The sequence below is a fragment of the Gymnoscopelus braueri genome (genome assembly GCF_963280865.1).
Source record: "Gymnoscopelus braueri genome assembly, chromosome: 14".
NCBI classification, from domain to species: domain Eukaryota; kingdom Metazoa; phylum Chordata; class Actinopteri; order Myctophiformes; family Myctophidae; genus Gymnoscopelus; species Gymnoscopelus braueri.
This window is the reverse complement of record NC_137619.1, coordinates 51,127,523-51,146,290: the sequence shown is the minus strand read 5'-3', so window position 1 is coordinate 51,146,290 and position 18,768 is coordinate 51,127,523. Positions and strand designations below refer to the sequence as shown.

The 18,768-nt window shown below is 40.3% G+C and overlaps 2 protein-coding genes across 3 annotated transcripts in view; both read right to left on the bottom strand.

Annotated features, from left to right (window-relative positions):
* Positions 1-18,768, bottom strand: part of LOC308100264 (uncharacterized protein) — a 32,735-nt gene that overhangs the window by 10,722 nt on the left and 3,245 nt on the right. The window lies entirely within an intron of this gene.
* Positions 6,909-10,934, bottom strand: LOC308100123 (uncharacterized protein). Its single transcript, XM_080449027.1, has 5 exons — positions 10,810-10,934; positions 10,522-10,585; positions 8,157-8,230; positions 7,918-7,961; positions 6,909-7,033 (listed from the first exon to the last, which is right to left on the bottom strand). The coding sequence occupies exons 1-5, from the start codon at positions 10,917-10,919 to the stop codon at positions 7,002-7,004; spliced, it is 324 nt and encodes a 107-aa protein (XP_080305153.1). The 5' UTR covers positions 10,920-10,934; the 3' UTR covers positions 6,909-7,001.

The window sequence follows — 18,768 nt, the reverse complement described above, 5'->3', positions numbered from 1 at the left end:
TATTTGGCTGTAATGCATATAGCTGTAGCCTATATATGTTATGGTGCGGGGATGGGTACTGTAATTAAGTCATAAGTGTGTCCATTGAGATCCAGTTCACTGGGCGCTAGGGTGACGCAGTGGTAAAGTGCCTGCCCACCACCGCAGATGTTGTGGGTTCGAATCCACCGTGTCGAGCGTCTATACGAACACAATTGATCCGTGTTCAAGGGAGGGAAGCCGCGGGGAGGGTGATATTTGTCACTACACTTATTCCTACGTGCTGGGGCGGCACCTTTCGGCAGGGAGTGTTGTCTTGTATTGATATGTAATGTATTCAATTCTTATTTGAAACTTCATCTTGTTAAAAAAAAAGGAACATCTCGGGTACGGTATAGTGACACAGCAACGTGCTTTTGTTTATCAAGACTGGATATTTTTGTCCTTTTTTGTTTTTTTGCAAACTCATCAGCATAAACAACCTCTGTTATGCGGAAGGAGCTTGCTGGTTGGTTAGTCAGGGAGTCACAGGGACCAAATCTGATGGTTGACAATGAGTCCATAATCAGAATCTGTGTGAACATGTATTTATTTTTTCTTAGGAAGTGCAGCGGACAGTGCTGTGGAACTTCATGCTTTGCAGCTGTCCATTGAGTCGCTTTTTGTGAGCATCTGCCAGAAGAAGCACTACATTTACAGACAGAATGGTATGTATAGTTTAAGCATAAATTATTCAGCTGGCACTTGCAGTATGTTGATTGTGTTCATTAAGAGACTGTCTTTGTGAAAAAACACTGTAAACACGGCAATTCAATTGCAAACAATTCAAAACCTACGTTGCTCGTAAAATAATAAAAACAAATACATTAAATTCATTCATTCATTCACTGGACAGAGCCCCAAAATCTCATCACAGCTTTTTGTAATGCTACTCTTTTATAGATCGCAACAAAAGGAGGCAGAAGATCAGCCAGAAGATTGGCCAGGAGAAGAAACGTTTGCTGGACGATCTCCAAAAATACAACCAACAACCTGGTTCATGCCCTGTGGACATAAGCTCTGTTGTGCAGAAACTGTCCAACAAAGCTGCAGAGAGCATGATATGGCCTTGGCAGGAAGAGAACACAGGTGTTGAAATAATATCTCTGTTAGACTTGTTTGAGATGTAACTTTCTGTATGTATTTATAATTAATCTTTAAATGTTTTCATTATTAATGTTGTCATTCCTTCACAGATGCTGTTGACATTCTCACCAAGAAGCAGATCTTTGACCTGGTGATGCTTGGATCACGTCTGGCCGAAGAAAAGCTGATTCTGGTGAAGGAGATGATGCAGCACTGTGGGTTCCTCAAGGACTCTGTAGCAAAGGTCCAAGCACAGATGGGCACACAGACAAGAAGTAAGTGTAACTCAATCTGGCTTTATTATGCAATTGTCAAGTGATGGCTATCATGTTGGTATTTGGTCAATAACAAAGGCAAAATTACCTGCAAATATTGTATGCTTATAGATATAGATTGACACTATTTGTGAAACCCACCTCTTCAGGAAACACTGCCCTTCCTCTTTGCCTGGCCTACTTGTTGTTAACTAGTTGTACGAACTCTTGTTTTATTTTTGTATTGTTTTATTGGATCTTGTTTAGTCGATACACTTATTTGTTTTAGCTCGTGCTCATTTGATTTTGCTATTTTGTCTCATCTGTTTAAGAAAGTAGGTAGCTGATATATTGCACTTTTACCTTAGCGCTAGGTATACTCTTGTTGGTTGCTTGTTTTTGCAGGAAATGCACTTAAGACTTCTGGTGATTAGTAGTTTCGTTCCCTACCTATGTTGAATGCACTTATTGTAAGTCGCTTTGGATCAAAGCGTCTGCTAAATGACTGTAATGTAATGTAAATTGTCTATGTATTTAAGATCTATACTGTCAGAAAATAAAATGTTTAGTGTGAACTTCATTCCATTACGCTTCCTTATTCTTATTTCTATTCTTGTGTATACATTCTAGCTTTTCCAAGTGGATTGACAGAGGAGGGTTCCAGGGGCCTCATCAGTCTGCTGAAGAAAAGATTTGAGGACCTTAAACACCAGCAGCAGACTGCAGGGAGAGCTTACAAGGCCATTCTGGAGCCAAGTCCAAGGTTGTTGGAACAGGAGATGGAGGAGGAAAGAGACTGGCAGTGGCAACAAGACAGCTCGGACGAGGACGATGATGATGACACAGCTTCCCTGTGAATTTGTTCCCTCTGGTGTTAATGCCCGTCTCTCAGTCCCCTCCAGTCCCCTCCCTTCCCAGTGACTTGTGGTGTTCCGCAAGGAGGTATACTAGGACCTTTACTGTTCCTGATATATGTGAACGATATGTCTTCAGCTTGCGACTGCAAACTGTTCCTGTTCGCAGATGACTCGGCTCTGCTGATCTCGGACAGGCTGCAGGTTGAGAAAACTCTCAGTTCTGAACTCAACAAGATCTGAATCTGGCTCTCCGACAACAAACTATCATTACACCTGGGTAAAACTGAATCCATCCTCTTTGGGTCCAGTTCTAACCTTAGCAAGGCTGAGAGTTTCACGATCAAAGTGGGCGATGATGTTATCACAAGAAAGGAGGAAATTACCTACCTGGGTTCCATCTTGGAGGCAAACCTCTCCGGTAACAAAAACGCCGAAAGAGTGATCAAAAAGGTCAACCAAAGAATACGCTTTTTTTATAGGATTGGACGTCTAGTCAGTAAGAATACTCTGAAGATTCTTGCAGGGGCCCTCACACAAGGTTATTACGATTATGCATGCACCTCATGGTATAACAACAAAATATCACCCAAAACAAACTAGTAAGGCTACTTCTTGGCCTCAATCACAAAACCCATCTAACCCCTGCTCATTTTGCTTGGATTGGCTGGCTTAGGGTTGAGGACAGAGTACAGCAACTTGCTATGGGCCTGGTCTTCAAGATACACCACAACATTGTGATCCCCCTGTATTTGTCAAAATACTTCCAGAACGTTAATGAAGTCCACGATCATATCACCAGAGGCAGCTCCACGAATCATGTTCAACCCAGATTTGCCTCAACAAAGGGAATGAACTCGTTCTCATGCTATTCATCAAAAATGTGGAATGCCCTACCAAAAGGAGTAAAGGAGTGTAAAACCCTACTCACTTTCAAAACTGCCCTAAAGATACACCTTCAGGAGGCTGCAATTCAAAAATGGCCCCTGCCCCTGTTTTCTTCTCTTGTACATATTTTTCACTCTTCATACCAGTAACCTGTAAGCTGATTGTATGACGTTCTGTATAGTAGTGTGTATATCATGCTGTATAAGCATTCTACTGTGAAGCCAAGCATGTTTAACCTGTGTAATGATGATTCTGTGTTCTCTAACATTTCAGCTAACACCCCTGATGTCATTGTTGTTAATGAAAACCATAGGGAGGTGTTCATTCTCGAGGTTGGCTGTACTTTTGATAACAGCTTTATAGGAAGCCCTCCTAACCTAAGTGCTAAAATATCATCAACTAGAGCAGACCATCTCTCAGCTAGGCTACAGATGTAAACTTGTGTTTTTTGTATCTTTGGTAGTCTAGGCCACGTGCACAACTTGGTTGTGAGGGGCCTCCAAATGGCCGGCCTCTCCAAAAGGAGGGCTAAACAATTAGCAAGGTACTGCTCAATATCAGCGATAATAGGAAGCTGCTCAATTTGGTGGAGGCATTGTTTCCTTTACCCATGATTGTTGTCCGACAAGTATGCCATCTTTTGTTTTGTATGTACAGTAACAATGCTCTGCCTTACATGCACTTTGTAACACTTTGTCTGACTGCACTGGCAGCGTTTCTGTCCTTTGTACACCTGCTTATGTGGACATAAATAAATATTTCAAATGTGTATCTGTCTGTCACTTATGTCATCATGATTTGTGTGAAACTGTTGCTTTCATTCCTTTATAATTATCTTCTAAAACAGTGGTTTTCAACCTTTTTCATGGCAAGGACCCCTAAATTGATATACATTTGGCCACGGACCCCCATCTGATTTTTTTTTTGTGCCAGGGACCCCCAGAAGAGAAGATTTGTGATAAAAATTCTTCAAACAATTTCAAGATTCGAAAATGTTCAAAAATAGCAGATCTACAAGCTTGCAGCGCCGCACCAAGTGATGCGCTGTGAGCTTGTAAATCTGCTATTTTTTAATAGCCAATGGTTACAATATGGATAAAGGGGTGAAAATGTATTAACACCCTTTGCTGGGGACCCCTCAAGGACTACTGGTTGAAAACCACTGTTCTAAAACAAGGCCCATTGCAAGTTGCTGTACCGTCTTCTACCATGAGCCATCCCATCATTGCAAAGTGAGTTGGTGTTGAGGGTTTAGTAGTAGTCTTATCAGTTTGTTTTGAGATGTCTGTACTATAGATTTTAGTGACATCGATAGGGAAACACATGGTAGGGATCTACCATATGGAATAGCTATTTGGAGAAAAAAATCCTACGCAATATCAATGTTGAGGTATATGGTCCAAAATATGTATACTATTCAGGAACAACGTACTGTATACAGTTTATTCAAAATTTCTAAGAATGTTATTCAGCATGATGGTATATATAAACACATGTTTATAGATGTGTGTATAAACATACGTGTATAATGAAAACATACTTATGTGTTTGGATAAACACTCAGATGTTTAAATGTAAATATTGTTGATCTTACCTGTTTTTCTCTTCTTTTTTCTTTTTTCTATGTTATAATTACACAAGGTCAAGTATCATATTGCTGGACACCCATTTGTTTCTCCAAGTATTGCTAAGTGTATTAGAATTGTCATAGTTGTAATGCATTGTAACAGCGTTAGAATGTATTATAATCCTTGTTATTGTGTGATTATCAATCATAAGTGGTCATTGGGTGTTTTAAGTAAAGTAATTACATTCATGAAGATGAATTACATTCCCTGCTTCATCTCTCTCAGCTAAGGGGTCCCTGCTTCATCTCTCAGCTAAGGGTGCCTGCTTCATCTGTCTCAGCTAAGGGGTCCCTGCTTCATCTGTCTCAGCTAAGGGGTCCCTGCTTCATCTCTCAGCTAAGGGGTCCCTGCTTCATCTGTCTCAGCTAAGGGGTCCCTGCTTCATCTGTCTCAGCTAAGGGGTCCCTGCTTCATCTGTCTCAGCTAAGAGGTCCCTGCTTCATCTCTCTCTCAGCTAAGGGGTCCCTGCTTCATCTGTCTCAGCTAAGGGGTCCCTGCTTCATCTGTCTCAGCTAAGGGGTCCCTGCTTCATCTGTCTCAGCTAAGGGGTCCCTGCTTCATCTCTCTCTCAGCTAAGGGGTCCCTGCTTCATCTGTCTCAGCTAAGGGGTCCCTGCTTCATCTGTCTCGGCTAAGGGGTCCCTGCTTCATCTCTCAGCTAGGGGTCCCTGCTTCATCTGTCTCAGCTAAGGGGTCCCTGCTTCATCTCTCAGCTAGGGGTCCCTGCTTCATCTGGCGTCAGATCAGTCAGAACGTCTTTCCTGCATCTCTTCCTGCCTGGCTGCTCTGACACAGCAAACGCTCTCTTGATGCGCACTTGGGAGCGCAACGGCGTGGGTGCATCCGTTTTGCATTCACTGACAACACTACTTATAAGTTATACTGGGGATTTGCAACATGGCAACAGGTGACGGCAGGGTCTCTGGTTTCTCTGACACAGAGAACACTCTCTTCATACGCACTTGGGAGCGTGACGGCGCGGGTGCATCCATTTTGCATTCACTGACAACACTGGGTCTATTGTTTTAATTGAATTCTATGACTGTGTATACGGCAAAAATCAATATATTGAACATATTTGGCCACTGTATAGGCCTAACCCAGGGGTCTGCAACCTGCAGGCTAACACTTGCTATGCATACAATGTCTATAATACCGTATAAACATAGTTATAATACATTATAGTCTGCTTATAACACTGTATAATTAGTTATAAGAGCTCATAGTCATAATTCCTTATAATGATAATCATGAGTGAAAAGGTCAAGTATAAATGCACTGTTATATGCATATAACACTGTATAATTACAGTTATAAGCAATCATAAGTAGTCATAATGAAATCATAATACATTACAAACCAGTTTTTAATGACACTTTCTATGTTCATTTTGATAGTTCTAAGACATTATAATCATTTTATAATACTTTATAATCACCACTAAAATGCATTTTAATCACTGTTAAAATATATTATACTGTCATAAGTCGCTCAAAGTGGTCATTTGTTGCTTTAAAACATTAGACAAAATTATAATAGTTGACCGTATAAGTCATTATAGAATGCTTTATAGTGTATTATGATTATTCTTATAAAGCATTATGAGCATTAATGACTTCTTACCTACAATTATACAGTTAGAATACAGATTATAATACATTATAAGTATGTTTATAATGCATCATAGACATGATGCATTATGGATAGCAAGTGTCCATTATCAGACCTAAATTAAGCTTTCAACTTGTCTATTCCCCATATGACTGGCTATCCACAGACTTTGAAGCAATTACTTTAAATTGTGGAAACATTACACCTTATATGTCAACTGTTCAAATCATGCATTTACTTCTTACCATTTCTCAAATAATATTATTTAGCATTCTTCGAGGAAAAAATAACCAATATAACATTGAGGTGCCCACGCTTCTGGTTATCTGCTGTAGTACTTGCTGAAGAGAAAAGCAAAAAGTGCAATATGGACATCAACAGTCTACTACAATGAGTTACGGTTGTTTATATCCCATCTACATCAGAGCCTCAACACATCACTTTCAAAGAAAATCTATGGTTTCTGTACATAGGTTTATTGATACCAGTGTTGATTATTTCATGCATGTCTTGAGTTCCGTGGCAACACTTAGCCCTACTGAGCAAATGAATGAATGAATGAAACAGTGATTTATAATCAAATACTTTATTTGTACAAAAAAATACCAAGAAAAAAAACTCAATCCACGCCGTTCTCTGTCACCTTCAGCTGGACGTTTTCGGTCAGGATCCACTGTGGCGGAAATGTTTTCTTGCTGAAATAAAAACAGATGATAGTCCTTACTAATGCCAAGGAAGTGTAGCATATCACTCCAGTTCTTAAATCCTTACAGTGGCTCCCTAGATTTGAATTGAATTGATTTCAAAATACTACTGTTAGTCTATAAAGCTTTCAATGCTATAGGGCCAAAAAACATTTCTGATCTTGTACAATATCATGAATCACCCAGACCTCTCAGGTCATCTTGGAAAGGTCTAGCCTGGTAAACCATCCCGCTCACGTGAATTCACATTTTCATATGTCTTATGTAGACCGGTCTGGCCCCAAGCCGTGTTTTGCCGTCGCCAAAAAGTGGAAGAGCCAATCGGCGTTTGCGCTCAGGGCCCTGTGATTGACAGACGCTGTATGAATTGATGCGACCAGGATAGTTTACCAGGATAGGAAAGGTCTGCTTTCTGTCCCAAAAATAAACGTGGGGAAGCATTACTTAGTTTTTATGCACCACATCTCTGGAACAAACTCCCAGAAAACTGCTGGTCTGCTGCCACTCTTATGTCTTTTTAAAACACAACTAAAGACCTTTCTGTTTGCCTCCCTCTTTGATTGACGTTATTTTCTGTTACTTTCTTCTGCTCGGTTATGTTATTTTTATTTTAAGTTTTTTTCCTTTGCTTGTTGATGTGTGCAAAGCACATTAAATTGCCTTGTTGAAATGTGCTATACATATAAAACTGCCTTGCCCATAACCCATTTGAAATAAGCCATTTCTAACCAACCTATCTCATCAAAATTATAGTCACTTTGTAAGATGCTTATTACAGAAAACATAGATAAAACATGAATGTTAAAGCACATGCTTCTTAATTAAGGTGAAATGTCCCTTTCAGCAAAGCTTATAAGTCAGAGAAAAAAAGTTACCATTCAGGGCATGGGGCCCAATGTACCCGGGACTGCATCTGGCCCTTGGGAAGAAGGAAAAGGGGACAAATAATCAAACTTTTATTTTGATTAAATAATTACTAACAGCTTCTAAAATCCTGTCAACATATAACCAAATTGTCACAGGTTTTGTTTATAATCAGAGCTCAAACAGAAAATAATTCACATTTCAGGCAAAAGGCAACATTGTAACCAGTTCATATACACTGCATACTAACTTTTCTTGTACGGGTCTTCGGTTCCACCGACTCAATGGGAAATGGCGCCATCGGGTTCTGGTGATACTGGCAATCTGAAAATAAAAATGATCACATTTTAACTTTCTTTTAATGAATACAATGTAATTTTGTCCAATCTGTATAATCAATTAACTGTATTTGTGTAGACTCAGGGGTCGAATAAAAACAGACAACATAAAAACACCATACATACAGAAAGAAAGAACATCCCTATACCATAAAAACATCAGCTATTACAAGAGACAATCGTACCAGTGTTTCCAAAATGTTGACCGATACCTGATAACACTGAGGCTGGGGTTAGACAGCAGCATAATAATAGAATTGCAGAACAACAATGCACCATCTTGGTTTTCTCCAAAGTATACATACGCAATCATTATAAGCAACCAAAAGCTTATACATGCTTGCCTTCCTGAACTTAACCCAACAGGCCGGGCGGTATACAGGGGAGTACAGTATGCTCTGAAGAGTTTACCTTCACATCAATTTAACATGAGTAGAATTTCATCCCCAGCATGTTAGCTTGAGCTTATATACAGCGCTGCCTATACAGATCATCATCATCAGTCAGTTGGTCTGTTATAATATGCACCAGATACTTTGCAATACTACAAACAGATAACACTTGACCTGAGAGTTCCTTATCCCCTCTCGTCCAGAAAATCATTACAACACTCTTTTTGACATTATAGTTCCTCTTCGCCTTGCCTACCTGTTGTCAACTAATTCTACAAGCTCTTGTTTTATTGGTTCTTGTTTATTCGATACACTTATTTGTTTTAGCACTTGCTCATTTGATTCTCCTATTGGTCCCATCTGTTTCAGAAAGTAGGTAGCTGATATATTGCAATTTTACCTTAGCGCTAGGTATCCACAAGTTTCCTAGGCTGTGAGGGCATCACTTCCTGTCGATTTCATTGGATATCATTGGATTTCATTGGATCAAATCGACAGGAAGTGATGCCCAGACAGCCTAGGAAACTTGTGGATACTATTACTTGCTTGTTTTATAAGAGAATGCACTTAAGACTTCTGGTGATTAGTAGTTTTGTTCACTACCTATGTTGAATGCACTTATTGTAAGTCGCTTTAGTTAAAAGCGTCTGCTAAATGACTGTAAAGTAATGTTATTCTCATCAAATGCTACTCCATAGTCAGAACGTATATGTAGCAGCTGTTGAAACCCAGCACTGCTAGGAGAAGGTATAGCCAAATCGTGCGCGTACATAAGATGGTTCACTAAGGTGTTTCCAATCATGCAACCTGTTTTACTGAACAGAAAGATTATTCATGTACAAATTAAATAGGGCTGGCGAGACTTCTGGCTTCGATATTTATCAACCCCTTCTTTCAGAGCATAGATACATACATACAGTAGATCAGTACCATGCTTTGCCTTGGACCCAAACTGATTGTCTGTGGTACCAGAAAAGGAACAAAATAGATCTAATTAAGTTCTTTCTAGGACCTTGGACAATACACTGGCTAGAGAAATCGTTCACTTGGAAACTCCCCAGATTGCCAGCTTTGTCCTTAATCACTGGCACCAAAGTGACAGATAACATGGTGTGGCAGCAGACCATGTGTTATGACACCAGTAAAACACATGGCCAGAAGAACCGTTACCAGCTAGCTGTGCTATTGCTTGCTGAACCTCATTGGCTGTAACTCTAACAGCATCAATACTATGAATGTTGTCCACTTTACAGGGGTCACTCTTTACACAATTAAATAGGGCAGCGTAATGCTGCCTCCACAGCTCTGCTATATTGTCAGCTCCAGAGACACCCTCTATGGTGCAAGGTAATGGAGGATTACTCCTGTTCAGACTCAGAGCACAGAGCTTATGACCCAGGAGCTTTTCAGCAATAGAGTCTGCTCTCATAGTTCCTTCATTTGTACTAATATAACGTACTGCCAAGTGCCAACTAATACCTGGCATTAGTTAGCTTTTGTGGTCCAGGACAGGTTCCTGTCCGGGCCGACCCGTTAGGACCCAAGGCTAATATAGGCCCTCTTTGCCTCTGCAAGGTGATATTGTTAATACAATATAACTTATACAATTGGGATGTTTGTATTTTGTCTCCCTGCTATTCTATTGAGACATTTAGATTGTGTCAAAGGTCATATCTCACCTAGACACAGGATCTGACTCAAATATTTACCATAAGGTCTTGTGGTAAGGTTACCACAACATTCAATTTATCCCCTGAGCAAGCAGGCAGGCGATATTAGCTCAATGGTAAAAATGGCAGCACATGCACAGGAATCCAGGTAGACGAGGAAAATTACATAGTGCAGCTTTAATTATACAAATATTTATAACAACAGTTATTCATACCATCATCCTCCTGTTTCCTTTTTTGGTCCGGGTCCTCTTGGCTGCCACCGTCACCAGAGCCGTTCTGTATGGAGGAGGAAAAGAAAGAGTGTAAAATGGCAATAAAGGCCTGCGGTTTTTAGCATCGCAAGCCAGGTTCTCTGACCTCCTTAAACGCCACGTCCCTTCCCTCTCCTTCAGGTCTGGTGCATGAGTTTTAAAACTTATTTTTATAGAGGAACAGGAGTATTTTAACTGGCACAGCCTTGCACTGGTAAACAGCATCTTCTATTCCGTATCAGCGCTTACCGTTTAGTCGCCCCCTTCTTCCTCTTCTTCACTTCCTCTGCCTCCACCATCTCTTCTTGGTCCTTGTCTGTCTCCCCCATAACCATCTCTTTGCCCTCATGTCCAGCCATTCCTTCTCGAACCGAATCTCCTACCACAACTTCCCCCATCTGTCTCCCCCCTCCATCCTCCATCCCTTCTCCCTCAGAATCTCCTACCACAACTTCCCCCATCTGTCTCACCCCTACATCCTCCATCCCTTCTCCCTCAGAATCTCCTTCTACATCTTTCCCCATCTCTCTCTCCCCTCCATCCTCCATCCCTTCTCGCTCAGAATCTCCTACCACAACTTCCCCCATCTGTCTCACCCCTCTATCCTCCATCCCTTCTCCCTCAGAATCTCCTTCTACATCTTTCCCCATCTCTCTCTCCCCTCCATCCTCCATCCCTTCTCGCTCAGAATCTTCTTCCACATCTTCCCCCATCTGTCTCCCCCCTTCATCCGCCATCCCTTCTCCATCCTCATCTCCCAAATCTCCTGTAGCATCTTCCCCCATCTCTCTCCCCCCTCCATCATTCTCTCCTACCTCTTCCCGCATGTTGTTCCCTTCAGTAAAATTGCAAGCTTTGAAAACACAAAAACACAAAAACAAAGAAAAAAGGTATAGTTAAGATGTTTAAAAAAAAATTGTTTTAAATCTGCTCCATTTGGACATAATACAGGACCAATGTCATGAATATATATATTGTGCTCCAACCTACCTTTCAAAAGGTGTTCAAAGAGGAGAAGAACCTTATCAAGGACCACCTCTCCCTCTCTGGGTAACTTGTGGGCGGAGTACAGTTCTGCCCCCCAATTTCCACCCTTTTTCATCTTGCCCCAAAGTAGTAGGGGAACGTAGCCCAACGCCTTCATTTTCTCCATCTTTAACAATGACAAGCATAAAAGCAAACTTAGAGACATTTTCATGGTAGGGTTACAAAAGCTAATGAACGGCTATTTCAGTTTAATATTAAGCCATTATGATACTCTGTCTTAAGCTGGTGTCGCTCACTGAAAAAAGCAGATCAACATGCTCTATATGCATCACTTCCAATATCGGCTAACAACACAGTCATACATAAATAAACTAGAAAATGTGCTCCTCGGAGCACAAGTCTCCGCCAGCAGACCTGTGCTATTTTAATAGCACGGGTCGTCTTGGTAGAACGGGTCGTCTTGGTAGAATGTGCGTGGTTTTTGGTGTTCTATAGGGGCGACTGAATATGTAGTGTCTGCATCTAAAAAATGTTCTTCTTGAAGCAATGTGTCATATGGGAGTCCTCGTAATTGACTGGTTTGTTCAAATGCTTGTCTGTCTTCTTCATCTTCATTGTCTTGAACAGTTTCAGCAGTTGATTGGTGTGTTTGATCTATGTCAGTTTTCTCTAGTGCTACATAATGTATTTGATCAAGGTGGCCAATTGTTACAGTATTAAGACTTCGGCCTTGTTGTGGGATCAATTCAACTCTATGGTCCTCTTCTGTGTTACTGTTGTAGATGAGTATGCTTTCTTAGCTTTGGCCTTCTGCGGCTTTGCTTGACCAATGTTAGGTGTTCTCAAGACTGATTGATCCTGTCTTACCTCACTTCAAAAATGTAAACAGCTTTTTGAAGTGACACACCTATTTATAGGATTGTATTTCGTCATGCGTTCCTCTAGCCAATCAAAGGCATTGGTGTCAACATATTGACACGTGTCACGTGGAGCTTGACCAATGTTAGCTTGGCTAACAATGTTTGCTCACACACGGCGGGACGAAGCGAAAACATACTCTCCACCTACGGCGGAGACAATAAACATTAGTCCTGTCCAGATACATGTCTATTCGGTTCATTTGCTATAGAGTGCACAAATGTACCCTTAAGTGGCCCAGGGTCTCTGCAAGTCAGTTTTAAGACTATTTTTCGATGTTTAACACCACTTTGAATGACGTTTAAGACCAATGGATTAGAAAAGTAAAGACTGCTGGGTTAATTTATGGGGTCTATATGTGAAAAGGCCCTTTGTAGATTGTTGTGCCAACTGGAACTTGCAATGACTGACGAAACTAGAAAAACAAAATGTTTTTTACCTGTACAAGCGAACGGTCCACAACCTTGGACTGGTTTCCGCTCTTTATCGTTTTCTTTGCCCACATTTGGGCCATCTTACGGACTCTTTCCAGGGATTTGGTGTGCCGAACCTTACGGGCCAACAGCTTCCCACACTGTAAGTGGGTGTAAGTGAGAGAGAGCTATGAGGCATAATAAAAATACAAATGGGTTCTAACTTAGCTGTGATACTTTCTTTCGAGACTTCTATGAAAGTAAACTTGGAGTTTAAATTAAAATTAACTTAATACACACAAAATATGCTGTTAAGTTAATACACCACATGTTTTAATCATATTAAAGGTAGCGTGGTAGAAATTGTCCATTATCTAGCCAGGCATTATGCCATAAGCTGTCATTAATACAATGCTAGTGGAGATGCTGCCATTTTTCTGTATTCCTAAAACAAAATATGGATAATTTCAATCACCTGAGTGACCACAGTTGAATACTAACAGACTCAATATCCAATTTTTGCCATAATAGGATGTAATTTATACAAATTACAGTCAATTTCTATTTCAACAGGTACCTAGCCATCAGTTGAGAAATGTTTTGAAAAAACACTAATGACAATGCCTAGTGTAACAAAGCAAAACTCTTGTCACTGTATTGCTCTGTCGACAAAGACTGAGGTATTTAATGCCAATGCAGTTCATTTGAACTTGAACTTAATGACTCTGGATATAATGTATGAAAATGGGGATTGACTGTTAATCAGGACTGTAGGCTAAAGGCTATTATATATGACCTACCTGTTTGCACAACCTTGTGCCACATGGCATTTTGGCTTTGCAGTGGGGGCAACTAGTTTTGTTTCGCGGCATTACCACTCCAAAATGTTTCTCTAGTGGGAAAAGGGGAAAAAAGCATTACTTAACGCAGCACTATATAACTTTTTTTAATGAATAAAATGTAATTTTATCGTATCTGTATAGTAATGCGTTAATACAATATCAATTCTACAATTGGGGGTTAGGTTAAGACTTTGACATTGACGGGGCCAGTTTGGAATTGCAGCCTCCTGAAGGTATTTTTTTAGGACAGTTTTGAAAGTGAGTAGGGTTTTACACTCCTTTACTCCTTTTGGTAGGGCATTCCACATTGTTGTTGCATAGCATGAGAACGAGTTCATTTCCTTATTTGTGCCAATTCTGGGTTGAACATGATCAGTGGAGCTGCCTCTGGTGTTGTGACTATGAACTTCAGAGGATCTGACACACATTTGTACCTGATGTTCAGGATTCAATGTATCCCCTGAGCAAGCAGGCAGGCTTTATTAGTTCAATGGTAAAGGTGTCAGCACTTCCACAGGAAACCTGGTTCAAATCTGGGGTTGAAGAGGAAAGTTACATAGTGCAGCTTTAACATTAGATCAGGGGTCTTCAACAGGGGGTCCGGGACCCCTAGGGGGTCCTCAGAGTTACTACAGGGGGGCCGCAAAATCTTCTTTCTTACATTAATCACTTGAACCCTAGCATCCCTATTCTGGGGAGAACTTAAGCCAAAAATAGCAGATCTACAAACTCTGTGAGCTTGTAGATCTGCTATTTTTGACACTGGGATATATGTGTCGAGGGAAAATGGAGCAGACCAAGTAGAACTTTTTTTTAATACAATATAGAGGGGGGCCCTGCTTCATATCTCTCTCAACTAGGGGGTCTTTGGCCTGAAAACGTTGAAGACCCCTGCATTAGATGCATAACAGCTTTACAATGTATTTTGCTTTTACTGATTTTGTATTTACGTATCTAATATAAAGTGTGTGTTTTTTGGGTTGCTCTACTACAGCAGGGGTCTTCAACAGGGGGTCCGGGACCCCTAGGGGGTCCTCAGAGTTACTACAGGGGGACCGCGAAATCTCTGTGTGGTATGATTTTTCTTTCTTACATTAATCACTTGAACCCTAGCATCCCTATTCTGGGGAGAACTTAAGCCAAAAATAGCAGATCTACAAGCTCTGTGAGCTTGTAGATCTGCTATTTTTGACACTGGGATATGTGTCGAGGGAAAATTTAATACAATATAGAGGGGGTCCCTGCTTCATATCTCTCTCAGCTAGGGGGTCCTTGGCCTGAAAACGTTGAAGACCCCTGCTCTACAGTCGTACAACATGTCGCACCAAGATTTGGTACTTATTAAAACAAATTGCACATTAAGAAAACAGGTAGCTTCTACTGCTAGGCCCACGTAAGCTAGCAGGCAGCTAATATGCTAAGCTAAGCTAACCTCATTCATATAAGCTGTACGAGGACAATGCAATGATTCCAAAACATCATGTAACGTGATGCAAAACAATTATAACACTGACACAACGAAATTAATTACATTGATACCGTGATTTCGTAACAAAAAGATATTTTAATCTTACCTACGTGTAACGCAATAAAGAGCAAGAAGCGACCTCTGGAGGCGTTGACGATACTGCTTCCGGTTCATTGAAAACCGGATCCTCTTCTCTGACGCGTTAGTCAACTTTATTAGATTAACTTTTTTTTTTTTTTAATCAATAAGAGCCTACAACGCATTGCCACAAATGATATGATAATTCATAAATACATGCAATGGCCTGACCACCACCAGATTTCGGTTTACCAGACCAGAGCTAAAGAAAGTGAAAATGAAAATAATATTTTTGGTTGATATTAATAATTATTATTATTAGAATACAATACACACGATGTAGTTCAAAGTTCAGTTTACACATTTTAAAATGAACTAGAAAATTGCAGATCTACAAGCTTATTGTCAGCTTGTAGATCTGCTATTTTTAAATGGCTGAAATGTATGCTGAAGTGGTTAATGTATGTTCTATAATAATAATAATAATCCAAATCTACAAAGTAACTTGTAGTTTTAACAGTATAATATTTTTATATATATATTAGTATAATATAATATATATAAAAGTATAATATTTGCTTCTGACATGTAGTGGAGTAGAAGTAAAAGTACAGAAAATTTGAAATACTCCAAAAAAGTATACCAAATACCTCAAAATTGAACTTAAGTAGTACTTATGTACAATTTTGGTCTAACAATTTTGGTAAGACCACATGGCTAATTTGCATACGCGCTATTGAAGTTAATGGAGGGGATACTGGGTCTCCCATGCACGGAGTTTCTAGTAAATAAACGGTTTTTTTTTGGTGAATCCGTGCTATTTTTTATAACCCCCGCAGTTTACCCTGTAATGTCACCAGTAAAGCCCGTAATTCTCAAAACATGCACAAATGCAAAATATAAGGTGCTTACCCGCTTACCCCAAATGTTATCTAGGTGTCCGGAGAATTTGTGCAATGTATAAATCCATATTTTTCAATCAAGAAGTGTTTTAATCCCGTCTGTGGCTGATTCTGAGACGGGGCGCATCCGGTGAAAGCCAAAATTACACTCAATGTAAACAGAAAGTAAACGAGGGGGGAAATGGCGTTCGGCCACAGACGGGATTAAAACACTTCTTTATTGAAAAACGTGGACTAATATATTGCACAAATACTTCGGACACCTAGTTAATATTTGGGGCAAGCTTATATTTTGCATTTGTGAGAGAGCGCCATTCACAAATGCTGTCAGGCTGCTTTGGAGCCTAGGTGCCCGGACCGCTACGCCAGCGATCCGGGCAAGGCGGTTGGGGGGGGGTTTCTAGTTGTATATTTACAGAATTGAAATCCGTGTTATTTCACCGTGATGGGGAGAGCGTAGCCCCCGCAGTTTGCCCTGCAATGTCACCAGTAAAGCCCGTAATTCTCCAAACATGTACAAATGTAAAATATAAGGTGCTTACCCGCTTGCCCCAAATGTTATCTAGGTGTCCGGAGAATTTGTGCAATGTATAAATCCATATTTTTTAATTAAAAGGAGTGTTTTAATCCCGTCTGTGGCCGATTCTGAGACGGGACGCATCCGGTGAAAGCCAAAATTACATTCAATGTAAACAGAAAGTCGAGGGGGGGAAATGGCGTTCGGCCACAGACGGGATTAGAACACTTCTTTATTGAAAAACGTGGACTAATATATTGCACAAATACTTCGGACACCTAGTTAATATTTGGGGCAAGCTTATATTTGGCATTTGTGAGAGAGCGCCGTTCACAAACGCTGTCAGGCTGCTTTGGAGCCTAGGTGCCCGGACCGCTACGCCAGCGGAATGGGGTTGGGGGGGTTTATAGTTGTGTATTTACGGAATTGAAATCCGTGTTATTTCACCGTGATGGGGAGAGCGTAAAGAGTCACGTGACTGTCTCCGCCTAGCATTGAAGTTAATGGAGGGGATAATGGGTCTCCTATGCACGGAGTTTCGGAGTTTCTAGTAATCTATGCACGGATTTTATTTGGTGAATCCGTGCTATATATACGTGTTTGGGGGGAGACCGGGTTGGATAAAACATATATATAAGTTTAGATGAACAACACATACTCAAAGAATCATATCTTCTCTCATATACGCATCTCTCTATGTATCTTGTTTCACTGTAATATTGCTGTATTGAAGTACATAGAAATATTTTTTAACTCTCTGCAGAGAGAGTGTCCTACAGTCTCAACACTCTTTCAGTCTTTGTCTGTCTCTCTGTCTCCCTTTCCACATATGTCAACTCTCTCTTTGAAAAGTGTGCATCTCTTCTTCAATTGTGATTTTCTTTTCTTTTGAAGCAATCTATTTGAAGGATAAAATCTTGAAGCAATCTATTTGAATTAATACCTTTTTCTCTATATACCAGACCCCTTGGTCGACGGTCGGGTACTTTACATATTGAGGGTCCATCGATTGACGTGGAAGTGCTGCCTCAAGGGGGAAAGAGAGATGTAAAACTTCAGGGAGTCTAAGTGAGATGTGAATTGTTGGATTGCTAGTATGCCATCTCTTCTATGCTATTTGTGGAATAAAGCTGAATGCCACAAGGATTTAAGGGATTACGTGCAGCGACAATTCAATAAGGTAAAGACCATTTTTTCAGTTTTATTTTTGCTTCAGTTGGGGATGCTATTTTTCTGTTGGATTATTGAGTGGACTATTATTTGGATTATTAATCGAGTAGTTTGGATTATGCTTTCCCTGTGGATTTCGTTTGGATTGACTACTTTCATTCGAGTGTTGTGTGGCATGCAGACTTGAGTTTGACACTAGACAATGTCAGTGTGTTAAAAAAATGCAACCACAAAATGCAAACAATGCTGAACCAAAGAGTCTACTGCCTATCTCTCCTCTGCTTCATGCACACAGGTTTGCATTACTATACTTGTGAGGACATCAACATTTTAGGACAGCAATTTTAGTAATGCAAATTTTAATAACATTTAGCAATTTTTCCACAAAAACTTCCAGCAATTATAAGACTTGACCTTAGTTATAAGTCATTATGAAATGCTTTAGAATGTGTTAGGATTATTGTTATAAAGCATTATGAGTATCAATGAGCGTTTATAATTATAATTGCATTGTAAATGTGTTCATAACGCATTATAGACATGGCATGCATAGCAAGTGTTACCACATTAAAGGTTTAATGACATTCACTTTTACACCACATTCAAAGTCTTTGTCCTGGTCCTTCAAAAGTGTACAAAAAGTTTTAAGTGAAAATTCCATTCCAGTGATCCATGGCAGGTGTTTTTCTCTCACATTTCTAAAGCCTTTTCAACTGCAATGAAAAAAGAAATCTTTGCCTGCGGGTGTCGCTGGTGAGGGATTTTGCCTGTCAATCATCGCCTCTGCTCCGCCCCCCCCAAAGGAAAGGATAGGGCAGGGGAGGGGCGAGGAGGAGAGTGGGCGGGATTAATCGACTGTGACCTCACTGTCGAAGGGCCAAGCTCAGATTACTTTTCAGCCTAATTATTCAGA